The following is a 21,473-nucleotide window of genomic DNA, read 5'->3' as shown; positions in this document are numbered from 1 at the left end:
GGAGTGGGTGGTATTTTGGGTGTGGGTGATGGGAGTAGTGAGGTTAGTTTAGAGAATATATTGGTATAGATAGGGCGTGACTGGCCTCACACTCCAGTGCAGTAGGTAGCGGTGTAAGCACCTGTCAGTTGGTTGCCATTCGCCAATATAACTTAAAGAAATAGAGGAAGAAGGAGGAGGTAACGATCGTCCCAGTGCATTTCGAGAGAAACGAAAGTGGAAGGTAGTCAGCAGCATCGCCATAGACTTTGCTGCGTTCACTCTGAAATGTCCGAGTTGCTAACTGGTTATAGTTATACACGAGCCCGCGGAAATGTACGAGTTTCCTAGTTCTGATTAGCACTTGAACGCGGCATCAGTCTATACGTGACGCTGACAACTTTTCACTTTCGGTTTTCTCCAAATGCATAGTACCACCATACCTCAGTGGTGACGACCGTATTTTCAACAAACCGACAACCCGATATAGGTAAGTTTGGTTCAAATGACAACTTTTTGAAGGAAAATAAAAACATGCTTGCTGTTAATGCATAATAACTTACCTCAAAAGTATATTTTCAGTGTTTTCTTAGTGAAAAACGGGAGAGTGAAATTGGGAATCGGATTACAATATTGCCAAACATAAATCACATTGAGAGAACGTAGGTAACTCAGATCCATACAGTTCATTTAATGCAATAACATTACCTGCTGTCAATAGAATTTCAGTTACATTCCAGTTCTTCACGTTACACTGCTAAGTACCACAGACCAGAGTTTTTTATGATCTTTCGAGTTGCTATGTGTCAATATATATATATATATATATATATATATATATATATATATATATATATATATATATATATATATATATATATATTCAAAAACCCTTACCGTGTACCTACTGTATGTTTTTGCGTGCCGTTCTTTGTATTCTGAAATCCATACATTTTAATAAAACGTTAATCAATCAAATATAACCACCGACTGTACTTCTTCAGGATTTGGTTGGCAGATCGCATCCAACTTTTATAGTTGTATACACCGCCACCTACTGTACTGGTGTGTGATGCCATTCACGACTTATCTACATTCAATTCTTGATACGGTAATACAACATTGGGAAAAAGGAAAATTGCCCTGCCAACTAATAGCCCTCACAACAACAACAAAAAACACCACCCCTTCCACTATTTAACCCGATCTAAACTTCTATTTTCTGTGACTTCTGATCCATTTCTGCAGTATAATTGACAACCATGGCTATGAATGCTAAAAAGCCCACCTTACTGAAGCACATATTCTTCCCATCACTCTCTTGGTCTCTGCCTACTCACAGGAATCCTCTCAGTATCCCTCACCCTGTAACCGTCTTCCTCTACCACTCAAATCAAATTGTATTGGTCGCATACAGATGTTATTGCAGGTGTAACAAAATGCTTGTGTTCCTAGCTCCAACAGTGCAGTAATATCTAACAATACACACAAATCTAAAAGTAAAATAATGGTATTAACAAATATAGAAATATTAGGATGAGCAATGTCTGAGTCCAAAGTGTGTGTGTGTGTGTAGATAGATAGATGTGTGATATAGATATAGATATATATATATATGTGTATATATATATATATAGATATATATATATAGATAGTATATATATATATATATATATATATATATACACACACAAACAAAGGTATGTGGACACCCCTTCAAATGACTGGTTTTAGCTATTTTAGCCACACCCGTTGCTGACGTGTATAAAATTGAGGACACCACCATGCAATCTCCATAGACAAACATTGGCAGAAGAATGGTCTTACTGAAGAGCTCAGTGACTTTCAACGTGGCACCGTCATAGGATGCCACCTTTCCAACAAGTCAGTTTGTCAAATTTCTGCCTTGCTAGAGCTGCCCCGCTCAACTGTAAGTGCTGTTATTGTGAAGTGGAAACATCTAGGAGCAACAACGGCTCAGCCGCGAAGTGGTAGGCCACACAAGCTCACAGAACGGGACCGCCGAGTGCTGATGCATATAGAGCGTAAAAATTGTCTGTCCTCGTTGGCAACACTCACTACCGAGTTCCAAACTGCCTTTGGAAGCCACGTCAGCACAATAACTGTTCGTCAGGAGCTTCATGAAATGGGTTTCCATGGCCGAGCAGCTACACCCAAGCCTAAGATCACCATGTGCAATGCCAAGCGTCAGCTGGAGTGGTGTAAAGCTCGACGACTTTGGACTCTGGAGCAGTGGAAACTCGTTCTCTTGAGTGATGAATCACGCTTCACCATCTGGCAGTCCGACAGATGAATCTGGGTTTTGCGGATACCAGGAGAACGCTACCTGCCCTAAGTGCTTAGCGCCAACTGTAAAGTTTGGTGGAGGAGGAATAATTGTCTGGGGCTGTTTTTCATGGTTCGGACTAGGCCTCTTATTTCCAGTGAAGGGAAATCTTAATGCCACAGCATAAAATTATATTTTAGACGATTCTGTGCTTCCAACTTTGTGGAAACAGTTTGGGGAAGGTCCTTTCCTGTTTCAGTATAACAATGCCCACGTGCACAAAGCGAGGTCCATACAGAAATGGTTTGTCGAGAATGGTGTGGAATAAGTTGACTTCCCTGACCTCAACCACATCGAACACCTTTGGGATGAATTGGAAGGCCGACTGCAAGCCAGGCCTAATCGCCCAACATCAGTGCCTGATCCTCACTAATGCTCGTGACTAAATAGAAGCAAGTCCCCGCAGCAATGCTCCAACATCTAGTGGAAACCCTTCCCAGAAGAGAGGAGGCTGTTATAGCAGCAAAGGGGGGACCAACTCCATGTTAATGCCCATGATTTTGGAATGAGATGTTTGACGAGCAGGTGTCCACATACTTTTGGTCATGTAGTGTGTGTGTGTGTGTGTGTGTGTGTGTGTGTGTGTGTGTGTGTGTGTGTGTGTGTGTGTGTGTGTGTGTGTGTGTGTGTGTGCGTATAATATGGCTGCTCTAAATTCTTTTGACCAGCAGGTGCCACTAGTGTACACTGTGTTGATCAAAGCCTCGAGTAATGAACCTAGTTGACACAATTGGCTGAAAAACCTCAACGCTTCCGAATGATTCGTGTCCATCACTAGTTATTGACGCATAGCGACTCAAAGGAGTCAGAGGTTAATATAAAAAAACTCTAGTCTGCTCTCAACTCCGTGAGAGGCCGGCAGATTGCGATATTGAGTCGTTTCGTCTTACCGTCCAAATGGAAGTTATGCAGCCGGCTATACACTCGCATCTAGGGCCCTATAAAATCCACATTGTGGACAGAATCACGTAATCCAGACATTAAAATAGAATTCAACCATATTTAAAAAAAAATGGACTTTGTAGGAAATCAACAAAAACAATTGGACTTATTGGAAAATGCATTAATTTGCGAAGTGAGTCGTAAGACATTAACAAAATACATCAGTGATTTGTATTTTCATGGAACTTTCTGAAACGGCACAAGAATGCCACAGTCTGTGTGTATTTGCACACTTGTCTACACTTTGCACATCCGTTAGCGATGATTCTAATGATAACCTTCTGTTAGAAACGGAAAGGCTTTCCCAAAAACCTTCTCAAATGAATGTTAATTAACCTACCTAGCAGAATGATTATTTGCTTCAAACCAGGTGGCCATTTTACAAACTCTGCAATCACATGAGTGCTACAGAAACACTGCTTAGCCAAACAATGGTCTCTTCCTGGTGCACACTTGGTGCACACAATATCTTTATTTTTTTCTCCAGACCTCTAAAATGGTCTCCTGATGTGGTTTAAACATTGTTGTGGACTTAAAACATTCTATTCTGAAATGTTTTCTTTTTGAAACCTGAAACTAAAACGGGGGAAATGGATATCTGGAAAAACTGAATGGAATTTGGGGGAAAAAATAAACGGAATCAGGTAAAAAATGAAACAGATTTTATAGGGCCCTACTACGTATCCCCTGTGGACCGGATGGTACATAAAACATTCTGCATTCAGGCTGCAACGCCATCCATTTCCTCCTTATTAACTCGAGTTAATGTCTAGAAGGTGGGAAAAAAACATGGAAAATATGCCAACTTTCTTTACGAAACACCATTTTCCACCTCCATGCTGGATTAGCTAATACTAGTCCCGGATGTTACATATCACATTCAGCCAATCAGGTTACAGCAGTCTGATAGGTTGTAGTTTAAAAATAAGACTGCTGAGGTGGTGTCACCTGTGGTCATTGCTCACCTCTATGTCCTTTTGTCAGTATAGTCATGGAGGGAACATCCGTGGAGGTTCTTGGCGTTCCCGACGATATCCTTGCCACTGTTAGAATGGTCGACAAGCTCACAATACACTTCCAACGACCAAGGAACGGGGGAGGAGAGGTGAAGAGAGTACAGTTTCCAGCCTACAGCCCAGGACAGGCCTTTGTCATATTTGAGGAACCAGAAGGTAGGCTTATCAAATGGATAAAACTACAGATATCTATTTTAGGTACACATAGCCTAATATTAATTTGTGATAATGTACTATTTGCTACTGAATATATGGATACATTTGTGGAAAAACCATGTCATTCATCTAACAACGTACTTCCTCTCTGTTGCAGTGGCTGCTCGTGTTTTGCAGGAGACCCATGTCTTAGAAGTGGATGGACAACACTTTCCTCTTAAAATCAGGAAAGCTGACAGGCCTGAGGTAGTAAAAAGACCCATCATATTGCAATCCATGTCCTCTTAAAAAGTATGGTTACAATTGCCTTTTGTTGAACCTTTAATTTACCAGGGAATAAACTCTTGAAGTTAGATTACTATTTTTCGAGTTGAGCTGGCAAGAGGTCAGGACAAAGTAGTCAGCATGTATATACAATACTTTACATTTAAAACAATTAGTGGTCAACAACATTTTCCTCCAGTGTTCAACTCGTTTGCAGGTCATTCCAAGACCAATGAGGGTTGCAGAGGAATTATATTTTTCTCTTTGTTTTATTTATGTGTGTGTGTGTGTGTATATGTGTGTGTCGCAGGTGGACATGCCAGTCAAGGCCAATCTGGATGTGAGCATGTTCTCCATTGACAGCGAGAAGGCGCTCCAGCCTGTGAACGAGATTCCCCATGGTCAGCTACCCATTCAGGGCTCCTTCCAACTGCAGCAGGTCTTACCCCAGGACACAAACACCCTGCGCCACAGCAGCCCTTCCCCATCCAGTCTCAATAGCCATGCCTCTGGGGCCATTTCCAAATCCTCAATCCGCTGCAACCCATTTCCCAGCCCACAAGCAACGGGGTATGTTGGGGACAACTTGACCCATATGAGGAACCCATCCCCCAAGCCAGTGGAACCCATCTCCCAGACCCAATCTTGCAGTGAGGTCTTCTTCATAACAGACGCAGATGTGCTCAGTTATGCCCTGTGCGTCAGGAAAAAGGACATTGATTCCATTCTTGTAGGCCACACAACTCAAATGGATGTTAAGCCAGCTGACAGTTCAGACCTCCGCTATGTTTTCCTTAAAGGGAAGAGTCCAGAGAGGGTTATGGAAAAGCTGCAAGTTTTTCTCACCAAGCTTCATTTAAGACTACGAACTCAAGAAATCCCACTATGGACACTCGATCGCGACCGACAGGTTAGAATTCATGAACTGGTTCAGAAGTATAATATAATTTATCCCACTGTCCTCGTCAATCAGGTTGGAGATCTCCTCCGCCTTGTAGGACCTTCCAAGGAAAGTTATGAGATGAAGCAGAGGCTCCTGGGAAAACCCATAGACCTGCTACCAGCTGGGCTAACAGGGAGGGTACTGGACAGGAGTGCCCATGGTGCTCCTGGCCCAGTACCTGACCCTGTGTCTGCTACTGCACCAGATTACTAGTAAATTAACTACATTTTGCAGTAGCTTGGTGGTAGTGGAGCTAAATTCAAATCTAGATAGTGTTTGCAGTAGTTCATTACTTGTTGTCATGTAGCAGTGTAGCTAACTACTGGAACTACATATTACGTTTTAGCCATGTAGTGGTGTAGCTAACTACTGGAACTACATATTACGTTTTAGCCATGTAGCGGTGTAGCTAACTACTGGAACTACACACTACATTTTAGCCACGTAGCGGGGTAGCTAACTACTGGAACTACACACTACATTTTAGCCGTGTAGCGGTGTCGCTAACTACAGGAACTACACACTACATTTTAGCTGTGTAGCTAACTACTGGAACTACACACTACATTTTTGGCTAAAATAAAATGAGTGAAGTAGGCCATCATTTCCATTTTTTGGCATCAGACCAACCTGAAACATAGTTTTTGTGTTTAGGCTAAATTACACATTCTGTTAATATATGACCCCAAAGTGATCTCTTGCAATTTGTAGTCTGACATTTCAGATTTAGATATGATACTTTTTCAAAAAGTAGTTTGGATGTAGTGAACTACTTTTTCAAAATAACTTTAAGTAAACAATTTTTCTTAACTTCTTCCAGTGTGAGGTAATTGGTAGCTTGCTAAACTATCTTATCTGAGTAGCTTTCCCAACACAGCAAAATACCAGGGTGAGCCTGGCTCTCGTTCATCCCAGGCAAAGCTATTCTCTGTCCTGGCACCCAAATGGTGGAACAAGCTTCCAGTTCTCCCTAAAAATCAGGACAGCTGAGTCACAGCCCATCTTCCGAAAACATCTGAAAAGCCACCTCTTCAGTATCTTTAACACCCTTGTTGACACCTACCACTACTCTTTTCTTACTCGCTTTGATCATTCATTGAGGAAAAATGTACTGACTATGACTGTGACATGTGGTTGTCTCACCTAGCGATCTTAAGATAGATGCACAAACTGTGCAGTGACTCTGGATAAGAGCGTCTGCTGAATGACAAAAATGTCATGTTTAATGAACATGGAAGGGTTGTACAAGGGGCTACAGTAGGCGCTGTGCCCTCTACACCCACTCCCATTCACAGGGGAAGAAGTCACTCTGATTCCCCGGCGAAAATAAAAGAGCTTAGAGTTACACGGGAGGTCTTGAGGCATGTAAGGTCAGATGATGTGGTGGTGCCCTCTGCTGGAACTCAAATGCCAGTGGTGAAAAAGAAGTTCCAAAATGTCCTACTAACAATAGAATGGAAGAATGTGCTTTCAATCAAGAAAAAGCCCTAGCAGGTTACTAGTTAGATACAGACACCTGTAATGAAAGTGGCTTGGCCTGTTTATTTCTTGAATGTCTTTAATTTCATAATATGATGTGGGGTAAAATGTTCAATTCACATGTATACACATTTTGTTTTGTAAGATTTTTTTCTTCTTGGACAAATTCATTTCTGTATTTTCTAATATTTTCTTTCTCATGATATGAATCTATTCTAAATGTGGTTTATTTTTGTTTTGAGCGATTGAGGGCAATAAAAATATATTATATTTGTGTTAATTGATCCTTTAAATATATGCTGATGCAAAGGCTGGTAACTATACTCTAGGAGTGGACTTTGTTAATCTACCGTATCTGTTTTGATTATGTGGAGCAATTATTTAGAGATGATCTCATCTTGTTTGTGTGGAAACTGTTCCTGAAATGTGGTCACTTCAACTCCTCACACACACACACACACACACACACACACACACACACACACACACACACACACACACACACAAGACTAAAATCAACACATCATGCTCTAGTTTGACAATTTCTTTCGACTTGTCATTGTCTCCACGTTTCTCGTCAGTCTGTTGCTAATGGCAGTCTGTTGCTAATGGCAGTCTGTTGCTAATGGCAGTCTGGGTCCATGCGTTTGCCTTAGTATCTGCCTTAGTACTGTGCTTGTTCTTGTCAGACTGATTCTGAGTGTTAACTTCTGGACCGGGAGTTTTGTGAATGGTGATGGACCCAGAAGCAGATGAGAGAGGAAGTGCTCACCAGCCTGCCCTCTGCGTCCCTTCCTGTGCAGGAAGTGAGGCGGCCCCACGCAGTCGACATGACACACAACGCACACTGAAAGAGAGAGGAAGTAGTGATCAGAGTTGAGCAGGTTAGGAGGGGGTGAGAGGTAGTGCAGTCTATTAGAACTACTTTAAAACAGCATAGATCACTTTTAGAATGCTCACTGATAATCAAGCCTTTCGAGAAGCAAAAACAACACTCCAGTGCACTTCAGGAAGTAAAGGTCACATACAGAAAACGAATGTATCCAGAGCAACCTCTTGATTGACATTGTTAAATTGGCTTTAGCAGTGTTACTACAATGTGTTGTTTAATCAATGAGAGCCATGAGGCTTTATGTTAAACGCACGCGCCAATTGAAATCCACTTTCTCGAGCTGTAATAGATATAGAAATAGATACTTTTGTACCCGTTTCTTCCAGCATCTTCACAAGGTTCTTTGCTGTTGTTCTGGGATTGATTTGCACTTTTCGAACCAAAGTACGTTCATCTATAGCAGACGCGTCTCCTTCCTGAGCGGTATGACGGCTGCGTGGTCCCATGGTGTTGTCGGGTTCACCTAGGGGTCATGAAAAGGGCTGTACAAATGTTTGATGTATTAGAATAATTGATTTTGCTCATGTTATAGTAATAGAAGGGGAGGGGTTATAAGACCCCTCCCTCCTTACATTTATAGGGTCCTAGACTACAGATTAACAATATAGATTCATTGTAGAGGTTTAGTATTCCACAATTGTTTTTTTAGTTCTCTCTCTCTCTCTCCCTCTCTTTCTTATAAAAAAGGCCCCTCTGAGTGTTGGAGATAAGAGACTAGTCAGACATTCCATAATAAATCAACTTTGGGGAGTGGATATTTACTGCTAAGTTTTAGATAACACTAAAAGTCATTGTTTACATAGCTTGGTAGGCAGGGTTTTGGTCTCAGGAGTAAAAAGGTAACGACGTAGACAATGTAAAATGCTGTTTTTATATATAAATATGAACTTTATCGAACAAAAGAATGCATGTATTGTGTAACATGATGTCCTAGGTGTGTCATCTGATGAAGATTGTCAAAGGTTAGTGCTGCATTTAGCTGTTTTTTGGTTATTTGTGATGCATGTGGTTGGTCGGAAAATGGCTATGTGGCTACTTTTACGATATACTCCTCTAACATAATCTAATGTTTTGCTTTTGCTGTAAAGCCTTTTTGAAATCAGACAACGTGGTTCGATTCAGGAGAGGTGTATCTATAAAACGATATAATTTGAATTATTATTATTATTTTTTTAATTATTAAATTTCGTTATGCTAATGGGGATATGATTTTTCGCTGGAGGCCGCACAGGGGTTAATAAAGGTTTTTGAATGATTTAATGAAAGATATTGTCATAATGCTAATTTCACAAATGAACGAATGACTTACAACGACAAAAGAAACGAACCCTAACAGTGTTCATACTTGCGTACTATTGTTTGTTCAGATGAACGTGGTACCTTCAGGCGTTTGGAAATTGCTCCCAAGGATGAACCAGACTTGGGGAGGTCTACAATTTTTTTTATGAGGTCTTGACTGATTTCACCCTCCTACCCTACATGATATATCACTACCTTAACCCTACATGATATATCACCACCCTTACCCTACATGATATATCACCACCTTAACCCTACATTATATCACCACCCTACCCTACATGATATATCACCACCCTAACCCTACATGATACACACCACCCTACCCTACATTATATCACCACCCTACCCTACATGATATATCACCACCCTTACCCTACATGATATATCACCACCCTAACCCTACATTATATATCACCACCCTACCCTACATTATATATCACCACCCTAACCCTACATGATATATCACCACCCTAACCCTACATGATATATCACCACCCTACATGATATATCACCACCCTAACCCTACATTATATCACCACCCTAACCCTACATGATATATCACCACCCTAACCCTACATTATATATCACCACCCTACCCTACATGATATATCACCACCCTAACCCTACATTATATATCACCACCCTACCCTACATGATATATCACCACCCTAACCCTACATTATATATCACCACCCTAACCCTACATTATATCACCACCCTAACCCTACATGATATATCACCACCCTACATTATATATCACCACCCTAACCCTACATTATATCACCACCCTAACCCTACATTATATCACCACCCTAACCCTACATTATATATCACCACCCTAACCCTACATGATATATCACCACCCTACCCCTACATGATATATCACCACCCTAACCCTACATTATATCACCACCCTACATGATATATCACCACCCTACCCTACATGATATATCACCACCCTAACCCTACATTATATATCACCACCCTAACCCTACATTATATATCACCACCCTAACCCTACATTATATATCACCACCCTACATTATATATCACCACCCTACATGATATATCACCACCTTAACCCTACATTATATATCACCACCCTACCCTACATTATATATCACCACCCTACCCTACATTATATATCACCATCCTACCCCTACATTATATATCACTACCCTAACCCTACATTATATATCACCACCCTACCCTACATTATATATCACCACCCTAACCCTACATGATATATCACCACCCTACCCTACATGATATATCACCACCCTAACCCTACATGATATATCACCACCCTACCCTACATGATATATCACCACCTTAACCCTACATTATATCACCACCCTTACCCTACATTATATATCACCACCCTACCCTACATGATATATCACCACCCTACCCTACATTATATATCACCACCCTAACCCTACATGATATATCACCACCCTACCCTACATGATATATCACCACCCTAACCCTACATGATATATCACCACCCTACCCTACATGATATATCACCACCTTAACCCTACATTATATCACCACCCTTACCCTACATTATATATCACCACCCTACCCTACATGATATATCACCACCCTAACCCTACATGATATATCACCACCCTACCCTACATGATATATCACCACCTTAACCCTACATTATATCACCACCCTTACCCTACATTATATATCACCACCCTACCCTACATTATATATCACCACCCTACCCTACATTATATATCACCACCCTAACCCTACATTATATATCACCACCCTAACCCTACATTATATATCACCACCCTAACCCTACATGATATATCACCACCCTACCCTACATTATATCACCACCCTACCCTACATTATATCACCACCCTACATGATATATCACCACCCTACCCTACATATATCACCACCCTAACCCTACATGATATATCACCACCCTACCCTACATTATATATCACCACCCTACCCTACATATATCACCACCCTAACCCTACATGATATATCACCACCCTACCCTACATTATATATCACCACCCTAACCCTACATTATATCCACCACCCTACCCTACATTATATATCACCACCCTACCCTACATTATATCACCACCCTACCCTACATGATATATCACCACCCTAACCCTACATGATATATCACCAGCCTACCCTACATGATATATCACCACCCTACCCTACATTATATCACCACCCTAACCCTACATGATATATCACCACCCTACCCTACATTATATATCACCACCCTACCCTACATTATATATCACCACCTTAACCCTACATTATATATCACCACCCTACATTATATATCACCACCCTAACCCTACATGATACACACCACCCTAACCCTACATTATATATCACCACCCTACCCTACATTATATATCACCACCTTAACCCTACATTATATATCACCACCCTACATTATATATCACCACCCTACCCTACATGATACACACCACCCTACCCTACATTATATATCACCACCCTTACCCTACATGATATATCACCACCCTAACCCTACATTATATCACCACCCTAACCCTACATGATATATCACCACCCTAACCCTACATGATATATCACCACCCTAACCCTACATGATATATCACCACCCTAACCCTACATGATATATCACCACCCTAACCCTACATTATATATCACCACCCTAACCCTACATTATATATCACCACCCTACCCTACATTATATATCACCACCCTAACCCTACATGATATATCACCACCCTACATGATATATCACCACCCTACCCTACATTATATATCACCACCCTACCCTACACTGTTTGTATTCGGCCATATTTCCAGTTGCAATGCAATGAATAAATGCGGTGGTATGTGCTTTCAGTTTTGTGCGAATGCTGCCCTCAATCCACGGTTTCTGGTTAGGGAAGGTTTTAATAGTTACAGTGGGTACAATATCTCCTTTACACTTCCTTATAAACTCACTCAATGCGTCAGCATATTTGTCAATGTTGTTCTCTGAGGCTTCCCAGAACATTTCCCTGTCCACGTGATCGAAGCAGTCTTGAAGCGCAGAATCTGATTTGTCAGACCGGTGTTGGATAGACCTAAGCACGGGCGCTTCCTGAATTAGTTTCTGCCTATAGGAGAGGAGCAACAAGATGGAGTCATGGTCAGATTTGCCAAAAGGAGGGCGGGAGAGGGCCTTGTATGCATCACGAAAGTTAGAGTAGCAATGGCCGAGCGTGTTACTCGCTCGTGTACTGCAATCGATATGCTGATAGAATTTAGGTAGCCTTGTTCTTAAATTAGCGTTGTTAAAATCCCCATCTACAATAAATGCAGCCTCAGGATATATGGTTTCCAGTTTGCATAAAGTCCAGTGAAGTTCCTTGATGGCCGTCTTGCTATCCGCTTGCGGGGGGATATACATGGCTGTGACGATAACCGAGGAGAGTTCTCTTGGGAGATAATACGGTTGGCATTTGATTGTGAGGAATTCTTGGTCAGGTGAACAAAAGAACTTGAGTTCCTGTGTGTTGTTACAATTACACCATGAGTTGTTAAATATACACTTCCATCCTTCTTCTTACCGGAGAGATGTTTATTCCTGTCGGTGCGATGCACTGAAAATCCCATTGGCTGTACTGACTCTGACAGCATGTCCCAAGCTAGCCATGTTTCCTTGAAGCAGAGTATGTTACAATCCCGGATATCTCTTTGTAAAGCAACTCTTGCCCTGATTTTGTCAACTTTATTAACTAGGGACTGGACATTAGTGAGTAATATACTCGGAAGCGGTGGGTGGTGTGTGCGCATCCGAAGCCTCACTAGAAGACCACTCTGGCACCCTTTCCTCCGGCGGCGTTGTTTTGGGTCAGCCTCTGGAATCAGTTCAAATGCCCTGAGAGGTGCAGACAAAGGATCCGCTTTGGAAAAGTCGTAATCCTGGTCGTAGTGCTGGTTGTGCTGGTAAGTTGACGTCTCTCTGATATCCAGTAGTTCCCGGCTGTGTGTAATAACACTTAAGGTTTTCTGGGCTAACAACGTAAGAAATAATACATAAAAAAACAAAATACAGCACAGTTTCCTAAGGACTAGAAGCTAAGCTGCCATCTCTATCGGCGCCATGTTACACCGATCCTTTTACAGGAAATGCCTTTATCCTTCCAAGGAAATACCCTGATCCTTCCCAGAAAATACCCTGATCCTTCCAAGGAAATACCCTGATCCTTCCCAGGAGAAGAGAGCATTTTGTCCTAAAATGTACAGCTAATTTACAGGCTTAATTGTAGATTGTTGGCAGTGGATCGAGCCTCTGTGTCTCAGTGTTCAGTTGGTTTTCTTCTTCTTAATTTCAGATCAAGTATCTTTATGGAGTGGGGTCTTTCTATGGAAGAGAGATAGAAAAATAGATAGATACACAGACAGAGATAGAGAGGGGGGAGAGAGGAAAAGTGAGAGGTGGAAAAAGAGAGGGGAGAGAGAGGGGGAGGCTAAGAGAGATACAGTATGACTTTCTTGTTCTCATAGGCCTCTGCAACGGTTCACTCAGTGGTTTTCCTCTGAAACAAGGAGGTCTGGAGGCCTGTGGCAGGAAGAGAGAAAGAGAAGATGGAGGATGCATAAGTGTTTTCTGTGTTTAATGATAGTTCTTCGCTGTCCCATTATATATATACCCGCCGTGCATGCGCACACACACACGCACACACACACACGCGCACACACACACACACACACACACACACACACACACACACACACACACACACACACACACACACACACACACACACACACACACACACACACACACACACACACACACACACACACCACACACACACACACACACACACTACAGAGAGGCCGACCACAGCCCTCATTGACTTGACTAAGCAGCACCCCACACCACAAAAGAACAGAGTTATGCCACACCCACACCCACAACACAGCACACTGCCTCAACTCCATTTTCACTACCGGGCCCCAGCAGCACTAGCCTATTCTGCCTGCCTGCCTGCCTGCCTTCGCTTCACTTCTCTCTCTCTTCCCTAGAGTCCTCTACTCTCTCTCTCTCTCCCCTAGAGACTTCCGTTCCTCTCTATCTTTTTTGTCATTCTGTCTGTCCGTCAGGATGGCAGCGCTGGAGGGCCTGGAGTTTGGGAAGTCTGATTTTGTCCTTCTGGATGAGGTGAACATAGAGCAGTTTATGGAGAACCTGAAGCTGAGGTAAGGCCTAATTGTAGAGAGACTGGGGTAGAGAGTATGTAAGGACTGATGGTGACTCCGGTCGAGGAGTGGAGGTTGAGGAGGAGGAAGAAGGTAAAACACAGGGATGGAGATGAGAGGAAGCTGTCATGGTGGCTGTGGCACAATGGATATCTTTATCAGCTCTCAGTCCCCTCAACCTCGCAACATTAGCAACTTTTCAGTGCCTCCCTTATCCTCTAAAACTCTAAGGCATGGGGGTAGGTCATACCATGGATTAATACAGTACATTTTGAAAGTATTCCGACCCCTTGACTTTTTCCACATTTTGCTACGTTACTGCCTTATTCTAAAATGGATTTAAAAAAAATATCCTCATCAATCAACACACAATACCCCATAATGACAAAGAAAAAACTATTTTTTTAGAATATTATGGAAATGTATAAAAAACAAAACAGAAATACCTTATTTATATAAGTATTCAGACCCTTTGCTACGAGATTCTAAATTGAGATCAGGTGCATTCTGTTTCCGTTGATCATCCTTGAGATGTTTCTTCAACTTGATTGGAGTCCACCTGTGGTAAATTCAATTGATTGGACATGATTTGGAAAGGCACACACCTGTCTATTTAAGGTTCCACAGTTGACAGTGCATGTCAGAGCAAAAACTAGTTCTAAGGAGATCTAAGGAATTGTCCATAGAGATCAGAGACAGGGTTGTGTCGAGGCATAGATCTGGGGAAGGGAACCAAATAATGTCTTCAGCATTGAAGGTCCCCAAGAACACAGTGGCCTCCATCATTCTTAAATAGAAGAAGTTTGGAACCACCAAGACTCTTCCGAGAGCTGGCCGCCTGGCCAAACTGAACAATCGGGGGAGAAGGTCCTTGGTCAGGGAGGTGACCAAGAACCCGATGGTAACTCTGACAGAGCTCCAGAGTTCCTCTGTGGAGATGGGAGAACATTTCAGAAGGACAACCATCTCTGCAGCACTCCACCAATCAGGCCTTTATGGTAGAGTGACCAGACGGAAGCCACTCCTCAGTAAAAGGCACATGACAGCTCGCTTGGAGATTGCCAAAAGGCATGTAAAGTATGGAGTTTACACAAATGGAGTTTACACATTTTAGATAATTGACATTAAAAAAAATATATTTTAAAAAAAATAGTTTTACAAGCCTGTTAAGCGTTTAAATGATATCAAACTCAACCCAACTCAAAACTCAGTCCATGATAAACTAGATTCTCTGGTCTGATGAAACCAAGATTGAACTCTTTGGCCTGAATGCCAAGCGTCACATCTGGTGGAAACTTGGCACCATCGCTACGGTGAAGCATGGTGGTGGCAGCATCATGCTGTGGGGATGTTTTTCAGTGGCATAGGCCGGGAGACTAGTCAGGATTGAGGGTAAGATGAACAGTGCAAAGTACAGAGAGGTCTGTGATGAAAACCTGGTCCAGAGCGCTCAGGACCTCAGACTGGGGCGAAGGTTCACCTTCCAACAGGACAACGACCCTGAGCACACAGCCAAGACAACACAGGAGTGGCTTTGGGACAAGTCTCTGAATGTCCTTGAGTGGCCCAGCCAGAACCCGGACTTGAACCCAATCGAACATCTCTGGAGAGACCTGAAAATAGCTGTGCAGCGACCCTCCCCATCCAACCTGACAGAGCTTGAAAGGATCTGCAGAAGAATGGGAGATACTCCCCAAATACAAGTGTGCCGAGCTTGTAGCGTCATACCCAAGAAGACGAGGCTGTAATCGCTGCAAAAGGTCCTTCAACAAAGTACTGAGTAAAGGATCTGAATACTTATATAAATATGATATTTCAGGTTTTTTTAAATACATTTGCATTTCTCTAAACCTGTTTTTGCTTTGTCATTATGGGGTATTGTGTGTAGATTGATGAGGGGGAAAAACCAATTTAATCAATTTTAGAATAAGGCTGTAACGTAACAAAATGTGTGAAAAGTCAAGGGGTCTGAATACTTTCTGAATGCACTGCATTGGATTTTGAATTTGAGGACTTCTTTAGGTATCAAGCATATATATATATATATATATATATATATATATATATATATATATATATATATATATATATATATATATATATATATGTATGTATGTATGTATGTATGTATGTATGTATGTATGTATGTATGTATGTATGTATGTATGTATGTATGTATATGTATATATATATAAAAATGATAAAATATTGAATTTGGCCTGTACTAGTATTGCCGATAGAAATGATTAAAACATTCATAAATGTCAAAAAGACTGTCAATTTAAAAAATAATAAGGAATAAGGTTTTGAAGTGTCTGTCCTATATCTAGGAGATATCAAATCAAATCAAATGTATTTGTCACATACACATGGTTAGCAGGTGTTAATGCAAGTGTAGCGAAATGCTTGTGCTTCTAGTTCCGACCATGCAGTAATATCTAACAAGTAATCTACCAATTCCACAACAACTACCTTGTACACACAAGTGTAAAGGAATGAATACGAATATGTACATAAAAATATATAAATGAGTGATGGCCGAACGGCATAGGCAAGATGCAGAAGAAATAACACATAAAAAAACTAAATACTGCATAGTTTCCTAGGAACGCGAAGCGAGGCGGCCATCTCTGTCGGCGCCGGAAAGCTCAGGAAATATTTTAGGTTGAACCCATATTTAACCCCTTATTTTTGTTGCCACAAATCTACCTCCATACTTCCATTAGTTTTTATGGGTTACCTTCAGACGAGTCCCTTGACACTTGTAGAGGTCATAAAGAAACCCGTTTGGATGTTTTTGTGAGAAGACACCTTTTAAACACCTTTATAGCTCGGCCAACTTCCACCGCAGATGCGGAAGGTTACATAGGAGGAATTGATGGATTGACGTTTTTGTTTAGTAGGTCATTTAGTTGATTTATTGTAACTTGTGATATATATCCTACATTTCTGCACAGAAATAGGCAATTATGTTTAATATCAGCAGGATAGGTGCCACAAGTAAAATCAATACCCAGGCAAGTTAAACAAGGTGGAGGAAGCAACTCCTCTTGAGACACAATTTGTACATACTTCCTGTTCTCACTTCCCATGCTTCCTGTTCTCACTTCCCATCCACGTCAATTCCTATGCTTTTGGGGTGTGTTCGTTTTGAGAGTAGGTGAGAGTGGGAGGTTTGAGTTTAGATGCACAAATATGTGTGGTTTTTATGTTAGGGTGTTTCTCTGTGAAATGGCCTACCCTGTTGCTGTGTAAACGTTGCTCTCACCACAATGGGCAAGGTGTTGATGGGGTGGAACCTTACTGTTGAATGTGGTTTGAGTGTGTGTGTAGGCTATACATAGAAGCATTGCTGTGGCACAAATGATTATTGTCCACCTTGTTGTCACAGCGTTATTATCACAAGTTGGCCGTTTCATATCAAAAGTATTTGTTCTGTTTTCCTACATTTCTATTTGGGAAGTTAAAATTCAAGCCTTTTCAAAAATATAAAAAAGCTAAAGTAGCGTCAGCTCTGTTTTGTGTTTGTCTGTGTTCCTTGGAAGGTTTGAGAATGCCCATATCTACACCTTCATAGGAGAAGGGGTAGTGTCAGTCAACCCTTACAAACAGATGGACATCTACGGGAAGGAGGTCATCAATGCTTACCGCGGCCGGGAGCTGTACGAGAACCCTCCCCACCTGTACGCTGTGGCCGACGCTGCGTACAAGGCCATGAAGAGACGGGCCAAAGACACCTGCATCGTCGTTTCAGGTCTCTCACACTCCATTTTACACAACACCGCACACCTCACACTCCAATCATCAATCATAATTTACCTCCTTTAGTCCTGCAAGCCTGTTTGACCTTGGTTAGCTGGTTCTGAGAGGGTCAGAGAGCATGGTGAACGGATAGTTAGGATTTTACATATCTGGCTAAATATCTCAGTGTTCTGCTCACTAAACATTTCAGCCTTCTGCTCACTAAACATTTCAGCGCTCTGCTCACTAAACATTTCAGGGTTCTGCTCACTAAACATTTCAGCGTTCTGCTCACTAAATATCTCAGTGTTCTGCTCACTAAACATTTCAGCGTTCTGCTCACTAAACATTTCAGCGTTCTGCTCACTAAACATTTCAGCGTTCTGCTCACTAAACATTTCAGTGTTCTGCTCACTAAACATTTCAGCGTTCTGCTCACTAAACATTTCAGCGTTCTGCTCACTAAACATTTCAGCGTTCTGCTCACTAAACATTTCAGTGTTCTGCTCACTAAACATTTCAGTGTTCTGCTCACTAAACATTTCAGCGTTCTGCTCACTAAACATTTCAGTGTTCTGCTCACTAAACATTTCAGCGTTCTGCTCACTAAACATTTCAGCGTTCTGCTCACTAAACATTTCAGCGTTCTGCTCACTAAACATTTCAGCGTTCTGCTCACTAAACATTTCAATGTTCTGCTCACTAAACATTTCAGCGTTCTGCTCACTAAACATTTCAGCGTTCTGCTCACTAAACATTTCAGGGTTCTGCTCACTAAACATTTCAGGGTTCTGCTCACTAAACATTTCAGCGTTCTGCTCACTAAACATTTCAGCGTTCTGCTCACTAAACATTTCAGGGTTCTGCTCACTAAACATTTCAGGGTTCTGCTCACTAAATATTTCAGCGTTCTGCTCACTAAACATTTCAGCCTTCTGCTCACTAAACATTTCAGCGTTCTGCTCACTAAATAACAAAGAGGTCCGCAATCACTTTATGCAAACATCATCATACCATTCTGTCTGTCACTATCTATCTGACTGGTTCCTCACTTCTCCAGAACATGATGCGTATTGGTCTCCACTTAATGTTGGTGAAATGGGCTTTTCTTAGTTACACTAACTCATAATGTCCTGTTTCCTCATCTACTGTGTGTACTTATAGCAGGCTATTGATGCAGGTTAGCGTTTTTCTTCACAAACCTTGTTCTGGAGCCAGCTCTGCAGAGTGGTCCCTAGCTGGGACACCCACAAAGTCAACAAATCTAATTTTAAACCTAACCCTAACCTTAAATTAAGCCAAAGAATTTAATAAAAAATCATGAATTTGACAATATAGCCAATTTAGACTTTGCAGCTGGCTTATCTATGGGAAATTACTCAGTTCTGCCTCCAGTACAAGAGTCATGACAATAAATGTCAACCTGCTTACATTAGTCACATAAAGAGGAAGAGTAACATCATGGTTGGTGACTGACAGTAGAGACACACTTTAAAACCTCTACAGGATAGGTGGGTCTCGCGCGGGAAGGTTGAGCTAAAGTAGGCAAATGCGATGAGCATGAGGTTGTAAATAACAAGAGAATTTCCCAGGACATAGACATATCTGATATTGGCAGAAAGCTTAAATTCTTGTTAATCTAACTGCACTGTCCAATTTACAGTAACTATTGCAGTGAAAGTATACCATGCTATTGTTTGAGGAGAGTGCAGTTATGAACTTGAAAAGTTATTAATAAACCAATTAGGCACATTTGGCAGTCTTGATACAACATTTTTAACAGAAATACAATGATTCATTGGATCAGTCTAAAACTTTGCACATACTCTGCTGCCGTCTAGTGGCCAAAATCTAAATTGCGTCTGGGCTGGAATAATACATTATGGCTTTTCTCTTGCATTCATTATCTTTTACCAGATCTAATGTGTTATATACTCCTACATTAATTTCACATTTCCACAAACTTCAAAGTGTTTCCTTTGAAATGGTATCAAGAATATGCATATCCTTGCTTCAGGTCCTGAGCTAGAGGCAGTTATTTTTGTAATTTTAGGCGAAAATTGAAAAAAATGGCCCGATCCATAAGTTAAGGTAGATTCATGCCATAAATAAACTTCAATTTACATCACATGATCTTATATCGTAGAAGTGCAAATAAATACAGTACCAGTCCAAAGTTTGGACACACCTACTCATTCAAGGATTTTTCTTTATTTTTACTATTTTCTTCATTGTAGAATAATAGTGAACACATCAAAACTATGAAATAACACACATGGAATCATATGTGTATTAAACAAATCTAAATATATGTCAGATTCTTCAAAGTAGCCCACTTTGCCTTGACGACAGCTTTGCACACTCTTGGCATTCTCTCAAATCAGCTTCATGAGGTAGTCACCTGGAATGCATTTAATTTAACAGGTGTGTCTTGTTAAAAGTTAATTTGTGGAATTTCTTTCCTTCGTAATGTGTTTGTTTCCTTCGTAATCAGTTGTGTTGTGACAAGGTAGCGTGGGATACAGAAGATAGCCCTATTTGGTAAAAGACCAAGTCCATATTATGGCAAAAACAGCTCAAATAAGCAAAGAGAAACGAAAGTCCATCACTTTAAGACATGAAGGTCAGTCAATCTGCAAAATTTCAATAACTTTTTGAACATTTCTTCAAGTGCAGTCACAAAAACTATCAAGCGCTTTCATGAAACTGTCTCTCATGATGACCGCCATAGGAAAGGAAGACCCAGAGTTAACTCTGCTGCAGAGGATAAATTAATTAGAGTTACCAGCCTCAGAAATTGCAGCCCAAATAAATGCTTCACAGAGTTCAAGTAACAGACTCAACTCAACATCAACTGTTAAGAGGCGACTGCTTTAAATCAGGCCTTCATGGTTGAATTGCTGCAAAGAAACCACTACTAAATGACACCAATAAGAAGAAGAGACTTGCTTGGGCCTAAAAACATGAGGAATGGACATTAGACTGGTGGAAATCTGAAGAGTCCACATTTTTGATTTTTGGTTGCAACCGCGGTGTCTTTGTGAGACGCAGAGTATGTGAACAGATGCTCTCCGCATGTGTGGTTCTCACCGTGAAGCATGGAGGAGGAGGTGTGATGGTGTGGGGGTGCTTTGCTGGTGACACTGTCAGTGATCTATTTAGAATTCAAGA

General features: G+C 41.3%; 2 protein-coding genes across 4 annotated transcripts in view; both read left to right on the top strand.

Annotated features, from left to right (window-relative positions):
- The first annotated feature begins 211 nt into the window (after window positions 1–211).
- On the top strand, window positions 212–7,406 carry rbm43 (RNA binding motif protein 43). Of its 3 annotated transcripts, none has more exons than XM_014178664.3 (4): window positions 212–469; window positions 4,258–4,440; window positions 4,598–4,686; window positions 5,015–7,406. In XM_014178664.3, the coding sequence occupies exons 2-4, from the start codon at window positions 4,260–4,262 to the stop codon at window positions 5,858–5,860; spliced, it is 1,116 nt and encodes a 371-aa protein (XP_014034139.2). In that variant the 5' UTR covers window positions 212–469; window positions 4,258–4,259; the 3' UTR covers window positions 5,861–7,406. The 3 variants fall into 3 exon arrangements, with proteins under 3 accessions (XP_014034139.2, XP_014034141.2, XP_082826366.1); XM_014178666.3 differs by having other exon boundaries at window positions 220–469; window positions 4,253–4,440; XM_082970240.1 differs by lacking the exon at window positions 212–469 and adding an exon at window positions 1,670–2,851 and having other exon boundaries at window positions 4,253–4,440.
- Window positions 7,407–14,351: 6,945 nt separating this feature from the next.
- Window positions 14,352–21,473, top strand: part of LOC106589038 (unconventional myosin-Ig) — an 84,919-nt gene continuing 77,797 nt past the window's right edge. Inside the window, exons 1-2 of the mRNA XM_014178690.3 lie at window positions 14,352–14,561; window positions 18,107–18,315. Of these exons, the coding sequence (XP_014034165.2) occupies window positions 14,467–14,561; window positions 18,107–18,315 (304 nt within the window). The 5' untranslated portion in view covers window positions 14,352–14,466. The remainder of the gene's footprint in view (window positions 14,562–18,106; window positions 18,316–21,473) is intronic.

The sequence above is a fragment of the Salmo salar genome, chromosome 27 (assembly GCF_965601325.2).
Source record: "Salmo salar chromosome 27, fSalSal1, whole genome shotgun sequence".
In the NCBI taxonomy this organism is placed as follows: domain Eukaryota; kingdom Metazoa; phylum Chordata; class Actinopteri; order Salmoniformes; family Salmonidae; genus Salmo; species Salmo salar.
Note: the sequence above shows the minus strand (reverse complement) of the source record. Positions and strands in the feature narration are given on the sequence as shown.